At 47.7% G+C, this 18589-nt stretch overlaps 1 protein-coding gene across 3 annotated transcripts in view; it reads right to left on the bottom strand.

The window, feature by feature from the left end:
* Nucleotides 1-806: 806 nt before the first annotated feature.
* The window catches only part of LOC135906572 (CUB and sushi domain-containing protein 3-like), a 265193-nt gene continuing 247410 nt past the window's right edge, over nucleotides 807-18589 (bottom strand). For all 3 annotated transcript variants that reach the window (XM_065438017.2, XM_065438018.2, XM_065438019.2), the window contains exon 6: nucleotides 807-6624. In XM_065438017.2, the coding sequence (XP_065294089.1) occupies nucleotides 6169-6624 (456 nt within the window). In that variant the 3' untranslated portion in view covers nucleotides 807-6168. The remainder of the gene's footprint in view (nucleotides 6625-18589) is intronic.

Below are 18589 nucleotides of genomic sequence, written 5' to 3'. Positions count from 1 at the left end.
GTCAGAATTAGCGAAAAAACAGTCTACACCAGAATCTACATTTACACCAGGACTAGCGAAGTTGCTTCTTCACGGCCTCAGCCGCCAGGCGGATAGCTTGCTGCTGGACATTGCGGTCCTCGCTCCGCAGCCAGACCTCCCAGGCTTCTCTACTATGTATATCTTGGCTGGTGCCTGGGGAACTGGCACATTCCCATATTATATGGTCTAGCGTACCCCTCTCGCTGAAATCTTTACATTTGGCGTCATTTTCGTCCCTTGTCTGCGTAAGATAGCCCAAAAATGGGCAGATGTATTTACCGGCTTGCAATATACGGGCCTCGTTGTAGGAGAGACATCGATCCAGAGGTGGGAGATTTCTGCATTTAAGTTTCTAATGTTGAGTTCTTTCATGATATGCGATTGCACCATCTTTCATTCCCCCGCCTCCGGGCTGTTCCGCAGCCGCCCGGTGGCAGAGAGCTCGGGCCAGCTGGTGCGCAGCCTCATCGCTTGAATGTCCCTTCTCTGATGAACAATATATCGCCGAAACGGTGCAATCAATGAACGTCAGATTAAACGGACTTCGCGCGGACACAGATAAAAAGTATCCCAAAATCGTCCCCGAGCATTTCAACTAACCAGGTCATAACTTTGATGACCCCAAACTCTACATCTTACAGTAATATTTCCATTCTGCAAGAGAACGAAAATAGATAATCATACCTTATCCATAGGTTCAAGACATTGCAACCAACAGTCATAAACGTTTCAAAGGGAGCTTTAGAATGTATTCGCTACGCTAAATTTTAAGCTATAGAGAACAACACTTAATTTGGTTTCTTAGCGTTCTTTTTTTCTTCTTCCTTCCTTTTTTCCTTTTACTTATTTATTTATTCCATTTCAGAATTTTTTTTTCCCGAGCACCGGTTTCTGCCGCGCTTTCTATTGTCTTTTTCAGAGACACGATAGCCCCCGACCACCAGCGAAACAGGTACTAGAGGGCTGCTGTGCTCGCAGTTGACACGCCCGCTCACACACGGGCGCTGACACGTGATTGACAGACGGCCGTGTCCCTGGCCTTGTGCCGAGCACTCCTTTATTCTCAATTCTACACCCTCGCCGCTAATACACCTTCGCTCGTTGCCGCATGCACGCGCCCTCTCCCTTTTAGAAGAAAACAATTTCTGTATACTGTTGCTAGGAAAGCATATGTCGCCTTGAAGGAGACAAGTCCACTTGTCGAAACGTTGGTTTCTGCTTTCGCCTTGTTCTCGTTTCGCCCATCGTTTTGCACAGGCTATAGTCATTCTAGTTGCTTCTCGCCATTAGACAGCATCTACATGACGTGCGGTCGCCGCTTGCACGGTATTGTTAAGGATCTCAGGGGCTCTGCACTTGCTTACAGCTGGCGACGAACAGCAGCTCACACATATGAATTCATAACGCGCTACCAGAGGGTAGAAATCTATTCCTTCTTCATCAACTTAGATCTCGTTCCCCCATATAAAAATTTACCTAGTGTGGTTTTTCGGCGCTAGAGAACTACCCAGAAATCATGGCACATATTTTGCCATGCCACAATTTCGCACAGGTGATATCGAAATAGGCCACAATGCTACGGCGATGAGTGTGAAAGCGATTGATACTCCTACGAAACCCTTTCTTAAGGGACTAGGCTAACAGGGTTATGTTACCCGCGTAGCAAATGGAGGATCGCCAGCAGACTTCAATTGGCGAAGTTTCACTAGGGAGGCTGGACTACCTTTGCTTGCATAAGTACTAAAAATACATACATTCATTTTTTCTCTACCAAAGACGCCAAACGAAGCTGGAAGCCTACGAAAATGTATCAAGGTGTAACAATGATGTATTTCACCAACACGCTGCCAGATGCTTGCATAATCTTGTGATACACTATTCATGTTTGGAAAACACGGGGAAGGCGGGAGATGGAAATTCAACACCATGAGCAAAACGAGAACAAGGTGAAAGCAAGAGCCAACATTACGACAAGTGGACTTGTCTTCTTCAAGGCACGACAGCCCACAGAGGGAGCAGGTCATTTACGCTGGAAAATCCAAGCAATGAGTTCCTCGAACGCGTGAGCTGCGGTGCCACTTATCGTTCTGGGCTGAGAGCAGATAGGGCGAGCACGTACGGGCAAAGCGTTCATGGAATCACTGGGCCATGTGTCGCCAGAAAGCGAACGCTAACCGAAGACGCTCGTGTTAACGACATAAACAACAATTAATCTTATTTTCAGTGCTTAGCACTTTCATACACGCTATGCTCGTTCCCAATGTGAAGCTTTGCGGATCCCCGAACGATTTGAGGACTAAAGTAATAAAGCTGCCACAGCAATCTCCGCTTGCGCCACAAAAAGCAGCGGCATACATATACGAACAGGACTCAACTCAGAGTGATAGCGCCTTCTCTTTCCTATGTCATAACACCGAGCCGCGAGAAAAAAAAAACAGGCTCGTTGTGGTTTAAATCTTCGCAGTGGTGACGCGTGCAAACAACAGCTGATTGCCGAAGCTTAGGGAATAACAGTTTTCTATCAAATGCTGTCGCGCTCTTTGCGCACAGTCCTCGTGTAACTTTACGTTGTGCCAGATTCGCCTGGGTCAAAAGTTTGGCAGATGAAGGTAGATCATGTCCAACTGAGAGCCTACCGTTGTGTGAGGAGGAAACCTTACCTTGTCATTAAAATGTGTTTACGGTGCTAAATGCGTGGTTTGTTTTGGAAAAAGGAAGTCACATTAGGCTAGTGCATATCGCTCTTTTATACGCCAAGTTCATCCGCTTCAAAAAATCTTACGGAAGCTATGGTGACAGGATCAGAACGATTATCTATACTGTGGTACCTAGTCGCCTAAAGCTTAGTTAGCTGTAGGGTCACGTATATATGTATATATATATATATATATGCACCAACGAACAATAAGGGTCGCGTTTGGATTACAACGCCATAAATGCACTCTTAGACTAGACGTCGTTACACACTCATTTGCAGGTTGATTCAGTACGTTGCCGTTGAGCATTTTTTTGGTCTATCGAGCCTGTGTAATATCTCAATTACGCAATAATACACTCGCTACGCGTATACAAGCAATAACAACTATACCATAAATGCAATAAAAAGGTGCTTTGGGACGTCCTGCAGTACGGCTTTCCTGCACCACCAGCTTCATGCATGACTTGCAGACCACAAATACACGCGAGCTAGAAGATTGATTTCGTGTCGTAACTTAGCTTTTCCACAGCTTAAAGCCCACATTGTTCATTGCACTACATCAGAAACTGACACCTTTCTTCGGGATAGTCAGTGAGACATTTGAAATACTTAGGGCAAGGTAGCGAGTTGGCACGTGTGTGGCTTGTCAATGCGAAAATCAGACAGGCACCTAAGCGGTACATTACGACACGACCGCTCACCATGAACACAACGTTTATTTTGAACGCAAATTTAAAGCGAACAACAATAACACTGTCAGACGCACTTGCTTTGCGCGGATGTTATTTAAAAGAGTATTTTTGTCCTTCTGTCCAAGTTCGCTGACCACGCTTATCTTCTGAAAAATGTTCCGCAAATACTGAATAACGTTCTTTTATGCCCTTGTAAGCGACGTAAGCCCCCCTTTTGCAAGAACTTGTGCGCAGTATAAGTGTGCGTTTCGGGCTATTGTTGTTACCATTAAGCGATTTTTTTTTCAAAAGAAGCATTAATTTTTTAGTGAGCTCTCGACTCGCGTGTTCTTCCTTCCCTGTGCAATTTTGAGCCGGAAAGTGAAAACTATGCACAGCTCACACAGGCGAAGACGGTGTAAGTATTTTTTTTATCGGAATTGTGGCGCAGCAAAAGATCACGCACAACAGAACCAACATGGACAGGCACACAACCTATATATGTTGGTTCTGTAATGCCTGCTCTTTAGCTGCTCTACAATTCCGGATTTAAAAAAAAAGACATGCACCGATAGGTCCAACAACTACGTGTTTCACAAGATAAGGCGCGAGACCGGACGGAACGCCCTGAAACCTGCCTCGTTATTACTGTGTCTTCCTTGACTCGCTCTGTACTTGGAGGGTGACACTAAGTTATATGCCAAGCCGAATTCACGAACAGAGAAGCACGATGGCAACATGTGAAACTGAGCTGAATATCCGATCTTTCTTTCGACGTAGAGATTTATATAACATTGCTAGAGTAACATGACCTTTGTAAGTGTACAACCACCAAGCAATCGTGGGTACGACATGCACTTTTTAAACAATTTAGCAAAACTGTCGTTCACAATTCAAGCGTAAGTGTCTTTGGAATAGCTAACCGTTTTGCAACCACAACAAGTTATATCATTGCGCAAATGTCAGCACTAAATTCATTGCGACACTTGATTCATGACGCTTCATGTGCATATCGCTTGTAACATACACCATATGAAATCCTTTGTTTTATGTTTGGATCATCTTTAATGTTACTAAAGTTAGATAAACAAAACGCACAATTATTCTATTTCCAGTCGTATAAGCACCCCAGGAAGTAAATAGACAAAGGGGTTCGAAAACGCATTAGCTTAATTTAGGCGCATAGGTACACACGCAGTGATTCTATGCTAGCTTTGTATCCCCATCGACGACCCACACAAACGCTCCTGCCAGTAGCACCCCGCTACTCTCACTATGAAACTGTACTATCTACACGAGTTTTTTATCGCGGCTAAATGACATATCTCTGCTTTTTGGTCACTACCAGAGGGCGGGAAGAAATGTTCCGGCAACTGCCAAGTGTAGCGAACGCAATTCATCAGCTTGTCGTTTGAAAACCCTCCAGAACAGCTACATGCTTGTCTGCAGCTTGCACCTTTGTGCGTAAAAATAACACATGTGCACGCTCTGATCCGCTAATTCCGGCTCTCTGGACAAGGAACTGCCCGTACGAAACAAGGAGGACAGGAAGACAAAGTCCATGAAAACAAAGCGCCAACCAGTTCAGTCGGCAATATAAAATGATTCCGAAGGTCCCTGTAGTCACTTCGGCGTTCACTGACGCGACAGTAGCTCTCTTCCTATTCTATAAGATCCCGGAATAATTTGTAAAGAGTGTAAACAGCTGTGGAGAAAGACAATAAATATTCATTTGATTATTGACCCTCAGGACAATCGCAAAACCGTCCATTTTACTGAAAAACAACGCGCTTTTATGCATGCATCTTGACAACTGTTTTAGCCCACGAAAGACGGAATGAGGCACTTAGCACGCAAGAATACCGTTTATGTAACGCCTATTCTTGTGCATCTTATTTGTTACTTCGTATATACTCGTGTACACAAATAAGTAAAATCATTAAAAAATTGCTGACGACAACGCTTCGTGGTGTCGCTCGTTATTTGCCTGGTGTATAAAGCGCTGTCCCGTATGGAGAAAAGACAGTTAATAATGGTTGAAGTATGACTCCTGTGAATACTAGTATGTTCAAAGAAAAAATCATCAAACACGCATAGTAGGCGAAGGCGGAGCTCAAGAAGTTTCGAACACACACAATGCAGCAGCTGGGCGTTTCGCAGTCTTGATGATACCGTCGCTCATGTGCAGGCCTTTGAAAGCCTTTCGCACGCTAAGGTCCACAATCCCCGGATCACATCACCTTTACGCCACCTCGACAGTCTTGTGGAGCATTCCACCAGAAGGTACGAAGCGACACCGCAGAAAGCAGCCTACGACGAGAATACGTGGAGGCAGCTCAAACACGAGCCGTCCCTGTAGTCACTTATGCAACACATTCCAGCGCCACACACGCTACAACAGTCCGCTGGTCAACGGCAGTAGAAAAAATGTTTTCCCAGTCACAGACCGATCGTCAGTTAAACATGGCAATCGCTGGACACACCGGGTTGTCACCAGGCCAAGGAGCGTTGAATTCAAAGGTAATGCCAAAAGACCAGGGGGCCTTTTCCGACGGCGGAAGGGCTAAAATGTCGCCTTTGAAAAATCTAGTGAGCACGAGACGTCCCGAGGCGACAAAAAAGCAGCACCACATTCAAGAAAAACGTCATCTGCCGTTTATGAGCAGAACGGCCATAACCATTTCGTTGCTTCGTCCTATCATTTTGCGTTGCAGGATCCGCGTGGCCATTTCGCTTTGCCTCGCAACAACTACTCGACTGCCGGGCAGTTTCTCCGCTTCAGAAGCGGTCTCGGTCAGCTATCGAAAGCCGGGTCAATTCCCGGGGGTTCTGGGCGTCCTTGCGTACGTAGGCCGGGTTCTCAAAAGTAGAAAACTTGCGGCCGAAGATCATGCGTACAGGATAGCGGCGCCGGTAGGCCACGAGCACGATTAGCAGCAGTAGAGCGATTGCAAGAGGGGCAGTGACGGCGACGATGACAGCTACCATGGTTACCGTAAGACCATCCTCCAGGCCATCGCTACCACCTCGATCCGGGATGTCCAGGTCGTTATCGACGCCGGAGGTTGCGACGTCACCGGGCTCGGTGCCGTGTGGAAGGAGCTCTTCTCCAACCAATACGGCGGCGTGGTCAGAGGCCCGCCATGGATCCATGTGTGCCGAAGGCTTGCGCGGAGGCCCCTTCGCCAGTACTGCAGCCCGGTTGATGTCCTGCTCGTATGGCTTCCAGCGATCCTGCAACAGAGACAAGGAATCACAGCGCTCATCAAGTTGCAAATAATCTGCTCTAGCCTAGTTGGCCCTGCCTGAAGCCGTCAAATGTAGCTGTTCCAGGTTTTTCGAATGACGTTGACGCGTCGCGTTATAGTAAAGTGCGCAAACATGAAACAGTGCGCGAGCGCATTTGGTCTTACATCAGTGATAAATAGACCATTGAAACACAGTATAGTAGGCAGGCAAGTGGTACCAGGCGTATTACTTTACTGTCGTGGACGGCTAAGCCGAACAATGGTTGCATGCCGAAGCTATTCCAAGCAGGAGGAACGTGCTCCTTTGCAGCAGTTACACACGCCAGCCGTAAAGGCTCATCCATGCACAAAAATCAAATTTTTAGAATAAACTTTTGTACGTTTCAGCTCGCATATCCATGCTCACTTGTGTGCAGCAGGTATCGTACAATAAAGCTCTGAAGATGGCCAAAGCCTTCCTACGACGTCACAGAATCTCGTTAAATCAGTTAAACATATCAAGAGGTAGGGATATCATAAAAACCAAACAACAAAAGCCACTGCTTGAGATTGACGTACGTGCTGAGAAAGTATGGAAATTCGCTTTCTAACAGAGATATTGATGCTTGGCTAATACAAGTCGCTCCTAATCTTTTAATTTGAAATTCCTGAATTATTTCGGGTGCGGTTTGGCATTCGTGTCTTGAAAAGACTTTTGTGTCTTCAAACATAGGTTTACAGCCGCATTTGAAATAATGCGACGCTAGATGTGAAGCATTAGGGCTGTTAAGTTATTGTGTTCTTTTAGCCTGATATTGATACACCTGCCGCTCTGCCCAATGTAAGCCTTGTTAAGAATGGCGAGCTACAAGGCAAAATTGCCACCCAATCACGACAAGGGGGCAAGACGTGCATTCCGCACTCTCCGTCGCTACAGCTAGCAGGCGTACTAAGAAGCGGCCTTTGCGCTGTTAAGAATGGCGAGCTGCAAAGCAAGATTGCCACCCGATTGCGACAAGGGGGGCAAGACGCGCATTCCGCACCTTCTCCGTCACTGCAGCTAGGAGGCGTTCGAAGAAGCGGCCTTTGTGCTGAAAACCGCCGCCTTCCACCAGCCCCATCGACATTGTGACGGGACGAGTTCGGTGTGTGAACAATGGTTTCGGAGTTCCCCAACGTGGACCTGATATGACACGCATGGACAAGCTGCCGTGGGGAAGCCGTATATTGGTGCTTCTCATGCTCGTCCAGGCGCAAGACAACGAGCTACTCACGATGGGCGCCGATACTTCCCGGAACGGCACCCCTCCAACGCCGACGTCAGACATCAGAACGCGGTTGCCTTTGTGTACGTAAACTGATCTGTGGAGCAGCGGCGAGTTGGTGATGAGAAAACGAACAGTCGCCGCCTCGTACGGCCGGCGGACCGAGTGTATAAAAACTGTTGTGCGAATGCTGGGAACACTTCTCTTGAGCAGTCATGTTAGACTGATTCACTTCTCTCATGCAGTCATGTTGGACTGATACTCTTTTTCTCAAGCAGTCATGTTAGACTGATTTAATTTCTGTAAATAAACCCTTTTTCCTCATTCTCGATGAGAAACAGTTCTTCACTTCATCAACGATCTCAGCGTAAATAAGTTGGACGACGGCATGGGCCAGCTACCTTCGAATTCATGCCGTACTCCAATCTTGGCAAAGGACCACGAGCGATGGGATTGAGCCCCCAATCCTGACAGCCTTCCCGCACCTGAGCGGAATCTGATAAACTATACCATTGTCACAAGGCATTAAAGGGAACGAAATGGGGTTAACCCATGAGCGCGATTTTTACTAGTCATATCATAAGAAGTCAACAGACACTGACACCAACGAAAACACAAGGGAAATTACTTGGACTTAATAAATGAACTAAAGAAAGGATAAATTAATGGAACTGAAAATGGACGAAAGAACAACTTGCCCCCAGTGGGGAACGATCCCACAACCTTCGCATTACGCGTGCGATTGCTCTACAATTCAGCTACCGCGGCGCCGTTTTTACTAGGAAACATAAATACCCAAGAAAGTGGATGGGGAAACAGCGCCGCGGTAGCTCAATTGATAGAACATCGCACGCGTAATGCGAAAGTTGTGGGATCGTTGCCCACTTGCGGCAAGTTGTTGTTTCGTCCACTTTCATTTCCATTGATTTATCGTTTCTTTATTTCATTTATTAAGCACACATAATTTCCCCTGTCTTGCCCTCCGTTTCAGTGTTTGGAGGCCCAAAAGGGTACTCATGCCTAACGTAGCAATCGTTTTTATTCTTTTGCCCCCCTGTCAAGTTCCCTATTTATCATAGATAACTTGCGCAAACTGCCTCACTGAGAGCGGCCAGTTCAGTAGCGTGAGCGTGGCAAACTGGTTTCATGCGGACCCGCTCGATGCACGCTCGTATCTGCTCTCAGCCGGACCGCTAGTTCCGTACTATGGTCGGCTCGCGTGAGCTCTCCCTCACTGAGGTTCTTAAGCGCACGAAAAGGGACGAAGGACGGTGGCAAGACGCGGACACAGCGCTAACTTCGAACAATTGTTTTATTCCACGAAGTGGTACACATATATAAAGGGAACAGACACCACCGTACGCATACGCATATGTACTGATTTTAGTAAGATGAGACAGCAACGAGACACGTGTAGTATGATATCGAAGATGAAAAACGACCATGCATAGCCCCCTCAAAATTTTTTTTAATTGTAAGATTAAAATGTCATCTCCATCAGGCCACCCTCTGCGTCACGTTTAAAAAATTTTTTTGGCTATGCATGGTCGTTTTTGCCATGCATGGCTATGCATGGCTATGCATGGCTATGCAGCCATGCATGGCTATGCATGGCTGCGTCGATTAGAATTCCTGTAATTGACCGATGGTCGGGAAAGAAAGCCCTGGAGCCATTAAGCAATGACGTGGATGTCCGCTGAGTAGCAGGAGAGAAGAGTGACACAGGAAGGTTTAGTGAGCAAAAAGAAGCACTTCCAGTGAAGCAAGTGCGCAATGTTGGCATCCCGTTCTACGAACAATATATCCATAAACTGGTCACCCCAAAAGGTTGCCAACGCTCTGGCAGGGCCGCGTCCTTGCGTATTTGTATCAAATGTTCCTAGCCTGTATTTGCATCAACTGTTCTCATTCATGAACATCAGGCATTAAAAATCATGCGACATGGCAGAAGCGTTCCAAAGCACTCCACAGCACAAACGCTTGAATATCAGTGTGTTGGGCTGTTTGTGAAGAAATTCAAAACGAGGCACAACGTCGGAACACGAGATGAGTTGTATCGAAAGGGCGCCCAGAAAAGCAGCAGGGTTCCCACTGACGGACACCCGAAAAAGAAAACGTGCAGCCGACGAAAATGATGCACGCTTGCAGCTGGCGTCTGGAGTCGAGGCCGTCAGCCACGAGGAGTAGCGAAAGGCAATTAGCTGTGAGGGTTTCTTCGCATTGCAACCCGACCTCGCTAGTTTGGATACTACGCAGCTCCTCTGGAACCACGATACGCGTGAATGAATGACAGCGCCACTGGCGGCCAAGCGCCCCTCCTTCGGGATGTTCCCAGGATGCGGGTGGGGGAGGGGGGAGGAGGTAGCGAAAAACAGGCCACGTACAAGGGACCCCATTCAGCAGTCTCCGAGGGTTTCCGTTCTGTGGGACATGAAACCCACCGAGCCCATATGCACAGGCTTATGCATATGCATATGCATTTTGTGTTACCACAATCAATCGCACTCTGTGACGAGCCCTGTGCATGCGAGGGAAATGCTTGTTTGCTTCTAATGCTCCATTTGTGCTTTTAATAAACAACACTCCATAATGCACTGTGTAATGACAGAGACTTGCTAACTTTAACGATACTGGAATGTGAAAATCGTTCTATATTAATTCTCATAACAGCTATTCATAATTCGGAAAGTATCCAATATTAGACTCGACTCGCTTCTGAAACATTTAGATCCGCATTCTATTCGATCTGAAAGATCTCCATTCGGGCACCCCTAATAATTGCTATCGTTGTTGAAGTTAAAGCTAAAAGGCATCAAAATGCAAGGAGCACTCAAGTTCGTCGTGTTTGCCTGTCTTCTCATCGATTGAAGCCGGCGAGACGTACACAAAAGCATATCCAACGCCCATTACGCAATCAACTGGAAGCGAAGCTGTAGTGAAGGGGTCAACTAAATGCTACACATATAACGGCGATCCGTACACACGTGTCTACTTTAATCCTAAGCAACAAGCATCCATACGGAATATTTTGTCTTATCCACCACGAAAATTGCTACCTTAACCTTACGAAATTTTCATCTGTATGCTCCCAAGGTGTGCTGAAACGCACATACACATTTAGGCGCATGCACAGTGTGACACGTTTGTGCAGCGATGTCAGAAGCACAGGCGAAGTGTAATGCTTGTCGATGGAAGCAGTGACAGCTGCATGCACACAGAAGTACGGCCCACGTCTAGCTACATTAAGGGATTCTGTATTTTCTGTCTCACGGCAGCACACACCCATTCGGTAGGACGGGCCAAAAACGGGCACACACTCAGTGCCACATACCGAATGGCTAAATCATAGCAAAGCAAGTAAACCAAGAATTTCATGAATTAACTCACTATTGCATTAGGACCACGGTGTGCAGCCTGTGACCCGCGAATAAATGATCAGGCTTGCGCTGAAATTTTTTTTCTTATCACGCACTACAGAAATGAACCTATTGGCATTACTTTGTCGGTCAGCATGCCACGGTTATGTAAGCCCGCTTGCTGGTACTCGCATTCGACACTCTAACACCCTTTATCAGTTCACAGTCTTCTGAGGCAGAAATTCAGTCCCCTACCCAATGGTCTGAAGCAACAATAGTATTTCACACATGTACTATCAGCGCTTGAATACTATGTTGTAACCCTTACACTTCAGAATTAACGAACTCCAAAAAATACAAAACAGAGCGGCCAGGTTTGTCCTTCCAAACTACGACCGAACACTCAGCACGTGAGAGGCTAAACATACTCCTTAGTGGTCGGAACTAAAGACTCGCAGAAAAAACCTGCGTTTGAATTAGTATGATAGCATACATAATTCCCACAATGCCATTAGTCGAGTTCAATAGATGAAACCTCCTTCAAATATATTCCACAGAGAGGATCACCCTTTTCTCGAGATATAAAGTCAAGAAAGTTCCTTCGTTTTATTTCAAAGAGCTCAATGAGCTTGCTTTTAAAGGTGACGAATCCCGGTTTGCAGACAGTGTGCACCTAGAACCTTCCTGGGCCTGAAGTCACACAAATTACATCTGTTGATGTTTTTTACTACACTTCGAGTGCACAAACGCCTAGCACTTATGAATTTAGATTTTTCATTTCGATTGAAATCCCCCTGATGTAATTAATGCCTCAGTAGCGAGCACATACTGAATATATATATATATATATATATATATATTTATATATATATATATATATATATATATATATATTGTTACGAAGAGTTGCGAAGAAATGGTGTTATTTACAGGAGATGGACGATGATCGTAGCGTGATCGCAGCGTGGCCCGGCCTCTCAAACTCCTCGTTCTCTTCGTCTTCTCTTTCTTTCCTTCTTGTCCATGCCTTTCGTATCTGCTACATTACCCCGCAAGCAGACGAAGCCCGTGGGGCGCGTCAGGATGGACAAGCACGGTAGAAAGGCTTCAGGCGAGCAATATGAGTTAGCTGAGTTCTGCTTGATCACCGACCATTGCACAGGAGGCGAGCTATGACGTAAGTGATTTCGCTCAGGCGGTCTACAACTACAAATGGGCCTGAATATTGTGACAAGAACTTTTGGCAAAATCCACGCTTGCGTTACGGTGTCCAAAGAAGGGCCAAGTCACCTTTTTTCAACGATACTTGTGCGTGACGGTCGTCGTATCGCTCTTTCGAACGACTTTGCGAGGCCAGAGTACGAAGACGAGCTATTCGACGCGCTCCTTGGGCGAGACACAAAGTCTTCGATACAGAATCGTCACTGTGCAGAACGAAGGGTAAGAAAGTGTCCAGAGGGCTTCGCGATAATTTTGCACAGAGGAGATAAAATGGGCTGTAGTTTGTGGTCTCGTGCTTCGCCGTGTTGTATGCGTAAGTGATGAAGGGCCGCACGTTTTCCCAGTTCTTATCATTGGAGGAGACGTACATGGCAAGCATGTTGGTCAGCGTTCTGTTTGTTCTTTCAACGAGGCCATTGGTCTGTGGATGATACGGCGTGCAATGACGGAACTGTGAAGTGCACAAACGAAGTAACTCTTCAATCGCATTAGCCGTGAACTGGCGACCACGGTCGCTGATGATGACACGTGGTGGGCCATGACGAAGGACCACGGAACGCAGCAGGAAGACCGCCACGCAAGCGGCGGTGGAAGACGGTATGGCTGCAGTTTCTGCATACCGTGTAAGATGGTCTACGCAGACAATTATCCAACGGTTCTTGTTAGATAACGGGAATGGACCCAAAAGGTCAATGCCTACTTGCTCGAACGGCGTACTGGGCGGTGTCAATGGCCGAAGGGGACCCGGGGCTGCGGTGGTCCGTCGCTTGTGACGTTGGCACGTTTCACAACTAGCGACATAACGCTTCGTTGCTTCGTACATCTTGGGCCAGTAAAAGCGCTCCTGCGTGCGGTGCAGCGTTCGTACGAAGCCGAAATGGTCGGATGTCACATCGTCATGCATGGCGCGTAGAACGTCGGAGCGGAGACTCTCGGGGACGACAAGCACGAAACGCGCTCCATGACTGGTGTAATTAGTTTTGTAGAGCAATTTATCACGGACAGTAAAGCGACCGCTGCCTTTAGAAGTACGGGCGGCGACAAAAAGCGGATCGAGGGTAAGATCATTCCGTTGTTCTCGCTAAAAGTCTGCCGCGTCAATGAACGTAGAAGTAACACCACCGAGACAGTCGTCGAAATTCTCAGCATCGCAGTCGGTAGTCGCAAGAGGAATCCGAGAAATGCAGTATGCGTCAGCATGACGACAGCCACTCTTGTACGATACCACAAAGTCGTATTCCTGGAGGCGCAGCGCCCAGCGTGCGAGGCGACCAGAGGGATCACGCAAACCGACCAGCCAGCATAAAGAATGATGGTCGGTGATAATCTTGAATGGTCTACCGTAAAGATAACACCGAAACATTTCTAAGGAGCAAACGGCTGCCAGGCATTCCTGTCACGTAACCATATAATTGCGCTCAGATTTGCTCAGGCAACGGCTGGCATATGCGACATGTTCTGCGCCACTGTGACGTTGTACAAGCACCGCTCCTATCCCGATTCCACTAGCATCAGTGTGAACTTCAGTCGGGCAAGATGGATCGAAGTTATGCAAGAGGGGTGCTGACGTTAGTATAAACTTCAGTTGAGAGAAGGATGCGTCGCACTCTGGTGTCCAATTGAAGGATGCATTTTGTCGCAAAATACCTGTCCACGGGTAAACGATGTCAGCAAACCGTGGAACAAAACGACGGAAATACGAACATAGGCCAATGAATGAGCGGAATTCTCGTGCTGACTGCGGTGGTTTGAACGAGCTTACCTCTTCAATCTTACGAGGATCGGGTCTGACGCCATCCTTGTCGATTAAGTGTCCCAGGACCAGTGTTTGACGTTCGCCGAACCGACACTTTTTTTTTAGTTTAGAACCAGTCCAGCTTTTTCAATGCAGTCGAGAACGAGGCTGATGCGCTCGTTATGTTCTTCAAACGTGCGACCAAAGATTACAACAGCATCGAGGTAACACATGCATATCTCCCACTTTAGACCACGTAGTACTTTGTGCATGAATCATTCGAAGATGGCAGGAGCATTGGAAAGGCCAAAAGGCATAACATTAAATTTGAATAGGCCATCTGGAGTCACGAAAGCAGTCTTTCCTTTGTCGGCAGGGTGCATAGGCATTTGCCAATACCCCGATGGCAAATCAAGTGTTGAGAAGTAAGAAGCAGCGTGTAAGTAATCAATGACGGCATCGATTCGCGGTCGTGGATAGACATCCTTCTTCGTCACTGCTTTTAGATGTCTGTAATCTACGCAGAATCTCCAGCAGCCATCTTTTTTTCGGACCAGGATTATTGGGGCTGCCCATGGACTACACGACTCTTGAACGACACCTTTGTTCATCATCTCCTCGACTTCCTCTGCAATAACTTTGTGCTCGGACGATGACACTCGGTAGGGCTTCTGACGGATGGGGTGTGCTAAGCCAGTATCTATTCTGTGACGAGTGCGAGACGACGGCAAATGAAGGGGTGCATCTCCATGCGTGAAGTCGAATGCAGCATCATGCCTGGCAAGGACCTGTACCAATTCTTGCCGTTCCAATGTACAGAAAGCCTTGCTGATCAGGTGAAGCATTAGCTCTTCAGAATGACGATTATCGCAAGGGGAGAAAGTTGTAGAGACGTCCGCAGTTAGTGCCGCTATTGAGCTACATGCGGCTTCATCGAAGAGAGTGATTTTCATACCGCGAGGAAGGACAACTCGCGTGGCGGAACAGTTCAGCGCCCACATTGTGGCGACTCCTTTCGTCATGCACACGACAGAGCAGGGCACAAGTATATATATATTTTTTGCACACTTTATGCGGAGAGGCCTAACTACAAGGTCAACACAATCAGCGTCAACAGCAGTTGCAGAAACACGAACGGGCGTCCGGCACCACTATGGTGCAATCACTTCATCAAGAACACTGAATGTGTCTGTGTCACTGTCTTCACCACGCGAGATTTGTTCGGAATGTGCAGACATAATTAACTTGTTCAATGATATTTCGCAAAAACCACAGTCCAGGGAAGCGCCGCACTGTTCACGAAAATCTATAACAAGAATAACATCGTGTGAACAACGAGAAAGAACAAGGAATTCCGACACAAAAACTTTCCCAGCCAACAAAACACTCACAGCACAAACACCAAGGGGGTGAAGCTACTCGCCGCCTACTCCACGAAAGGTAATACCGTCGTTCCAAGAAAACATAACTATGTGGCCAAGCCAGTTTTTGAAAGCGAGGCTCATCACAGACACAGTCGCCCCAGTATCAACTAACGTCATGGTCGGTATTTCGTCAATCCAGACATTAACTTTGTTTTTGAACATCACAACAGGCAGAGGCATTTTTTGCAAAGATCGTCTGGCGACCACACCTCCATTGGCCACGGACGCTAGTTTCCCGGCGGCGTCGAGGAAGAACGGCGCCGGGGGACGGAGAGCGACGGGGACGGTTATTTGGTGGCGTCAAACTCCGCTCAGATGCTGGCAAATCACTACGTCTAGTCTCTTGTGAGAAGTGGTTCATTCGAAGCAAATCGGTCGTCCGCAAGTCATATGAAGTACGGGTTCTGGGTGGCGAGAACACCGGTGATGTCCTACGTGATTGACGGCCTTGGCGACAATACCGAGCTATATGGCCTGTGTAACCGCAGTTGTAGCACACGGGAGGGTCGCGGTTCACAGCGTCTTCCTCGAAACGAATGGTAGGCGGCTGCGGTCGGCGAGAAAGTCCGTTGTCATGTGGATAACGTGTCTCTGCTGCTTTCTGAAATCCGTTATATCGTGCATAAGTCGCGTCGTGGTAGTAGGGTTGGTGCTGTTCTTGTCGCCGCCTGACAGAAGTCGCAGGGCCTCGGGATGAGAACGCGGCTGCTCTCGTTGTGGCCGAGCGTCATAAGTAGGGCCTCTGTCGTAGAGACGTGGCTGCTGTCGGGGCGCGAGTTCATAATCCTCAGTGCCCCTCGCCGCAGGATACGGGGAGAAGGATGCCACGTTTGCCTCGATATCTGGTGATAAGCGGAAGCTATGAGTGCCTGGATTTCCGCGTGCAGGCTGAGCTCTTCCCGAACTATTTGTTGGATCATTGATGCCAGATCGAGGGGCCGTTTGCTGTCCACGCTTGCAACTGTCGTCACATTGGCTAGCCTGCCAAACTTTGGTGTGTTTGTCTTCAGTTGCCCGAAAGTACGACAGTGCCGAATGATGTCAGCGACGGAAGCCAGGTTGTCTTTTGCGATGAGGATATTATAAACATCCTCCGAAATTCGTTTTAGGATGTGCCCGACTTTGTCTTTCTCGAACATTCCGGAGTCCAACATCCTACGCAGTTTTATTACTGTCTCAAAGTAGGTCGTGAAGGTTCCGCCTCGCACTTGCGCACGTTGCAGTAGCGTCTGTACTGGCTATTTCTTTTTCGACGCGGAGTCGCCAAATCGCTCTTTGATTTCCGAAACAAATCTTCCCCATGTTGTGAACGTTTCCTCGTGATTGTCGAACCACAACAACGCAGTATCCGTTAGAAAGAATACGACGTTCGAAAGCTGACAAGCGCTGATCCACTTGTTGGCTGCACTCACCCGGTCATAATGGATGAACCATTCCTCGACGTCTTCGTTCGATCTTCCGGCGAAGGGACGCGCATCTCTCAGTTGTAGAACGTAACTGGTTGGTGCAGCAGTTTGAATGGGCCGTTGTTCGTCTGCGTCGTGGGACATATTCAACTCCGGTGGATTCGGTGGGAGTCCAGCAAGGCGACGGCTCCGTCGAAGAACTTGTGGTTCAGCCTCCGTCTTCGGGTGTCGATTACCCCGCACCTTCCACCACAACTGTTACGAAGAGTTGCGAAGAAATGTTTTATTTACAGGAGATGGACGATGATCGTAGCGTGACCGCAGCGCAGCCCGGCCTCTCAAACTCCTCGTTCTCTTCGTCTTCTCTTTCTTTCCTTCTTGTCCATGCCTTTCGTGTCTGTTACAATATATATATATATATATATATATATATATATATATATATATATATATATATATATATATATATATATATATACAGTAGAATCTCGATAAACGGAACTCGGTTAAACGGAATCAACGCTTAAACGGAACAAACTCCTCGCAGTTGGTTGGTTTTGTATTAGGGCAATGTAAAAAAAAATCCCGTTAATCGGAACTCGAATTTTCAGACTACCGTATAAACGGACGGAACCGAAATTAGACTCGAAACCGCAACTTGGCGTTCACGCAGAGCCCCATCGCGGTACGCATCACTGTCTCCCCTTCTTTCTCGCACACTGTAACCGCATCGCTTGCTTTCTGTCACGGTGCGCTTGCTGTTGTTAGGCTTAGGGCACATTCACACCGGTGACTTGAGGAGGTCGCGCGACCATTTGCGACTCGCAATCAAAAAGCGACCAAAGGCGACTGATGTTCACACCGGCAAGCCCGGCTGAGCGCGACCCGCAAGTCGCAATCCCGGAGATTATCGTTCTCAGCGAGAACTCTCGGAATCTACGCGGAATTTGAATGCGACGCCGGAGGAGGCCGGATGTAGACACACGAAAGATCACTTCCGGTGCGCCGCTGATTGGTTTATCAGTTTTGCGACCACGGTCGCGCGACTGAAAAATCGCGCAGAGAGCGACTCGCCCAAAATGGTCGCTTTTCGAGAAAGGCGACCGTTTGCGACTGGTCGCAAAGCGACCAACTTGGTCGCGCGACCTCCTCAAGTCGCCGGTGTGAATGTGCCCTTAAGCATTACATCCGCTGTTTAGCGTCGTCTGCGACATTTCGTCGCGAAGTCAGCACCTGGTGGCAGCGCAGAAGCGACCTCACAATGCCCTTGCGCTGGAATGGAAGATGGAGATAATCAACGACTTCGAGACTGGTCGCTTCACAAAAACAGGGCTTGCGACGAAGCACGCCGTCCCCAAAAGCAGCCTCACGAGGATACTTCAGGACGAGGATAAGCTGCGGCAGGCTTTCCAGACGTCACGCTTTGGCCCTGAAAGAAAACGACTGCGGATGACCAACCACGAAGATCTGGAGAAGTGCCTGCTGGTTCAGCTGCGGAGAGCCCGCAGTGAAAACATTCCGATCAGTGGTCCACTCGTTCGCGCGAAAGCAGAAGAACTTGTTTT

The sequence above is a fragment of the Dermacentor albipictus genome, chromosome 5 (assembly GCF_038994185.2).
Source record: "Dermacentor albipictus isolate Rhodes 1998 colony chromosome 5, USDA_Dalb.pri_finalv2, whole genome shotgun sequence".
Classification (NCBI taxonomy): domain Eukaryota; kingdom Metazoa; phylum Arthropoda; class Arachnida; order Ixodida; family Ixodidae; genus Dermacentor; species Dermacentor albipictus.
This window is presented reverse-complemented; position numbering and strand designations above follow the sequence as displayed.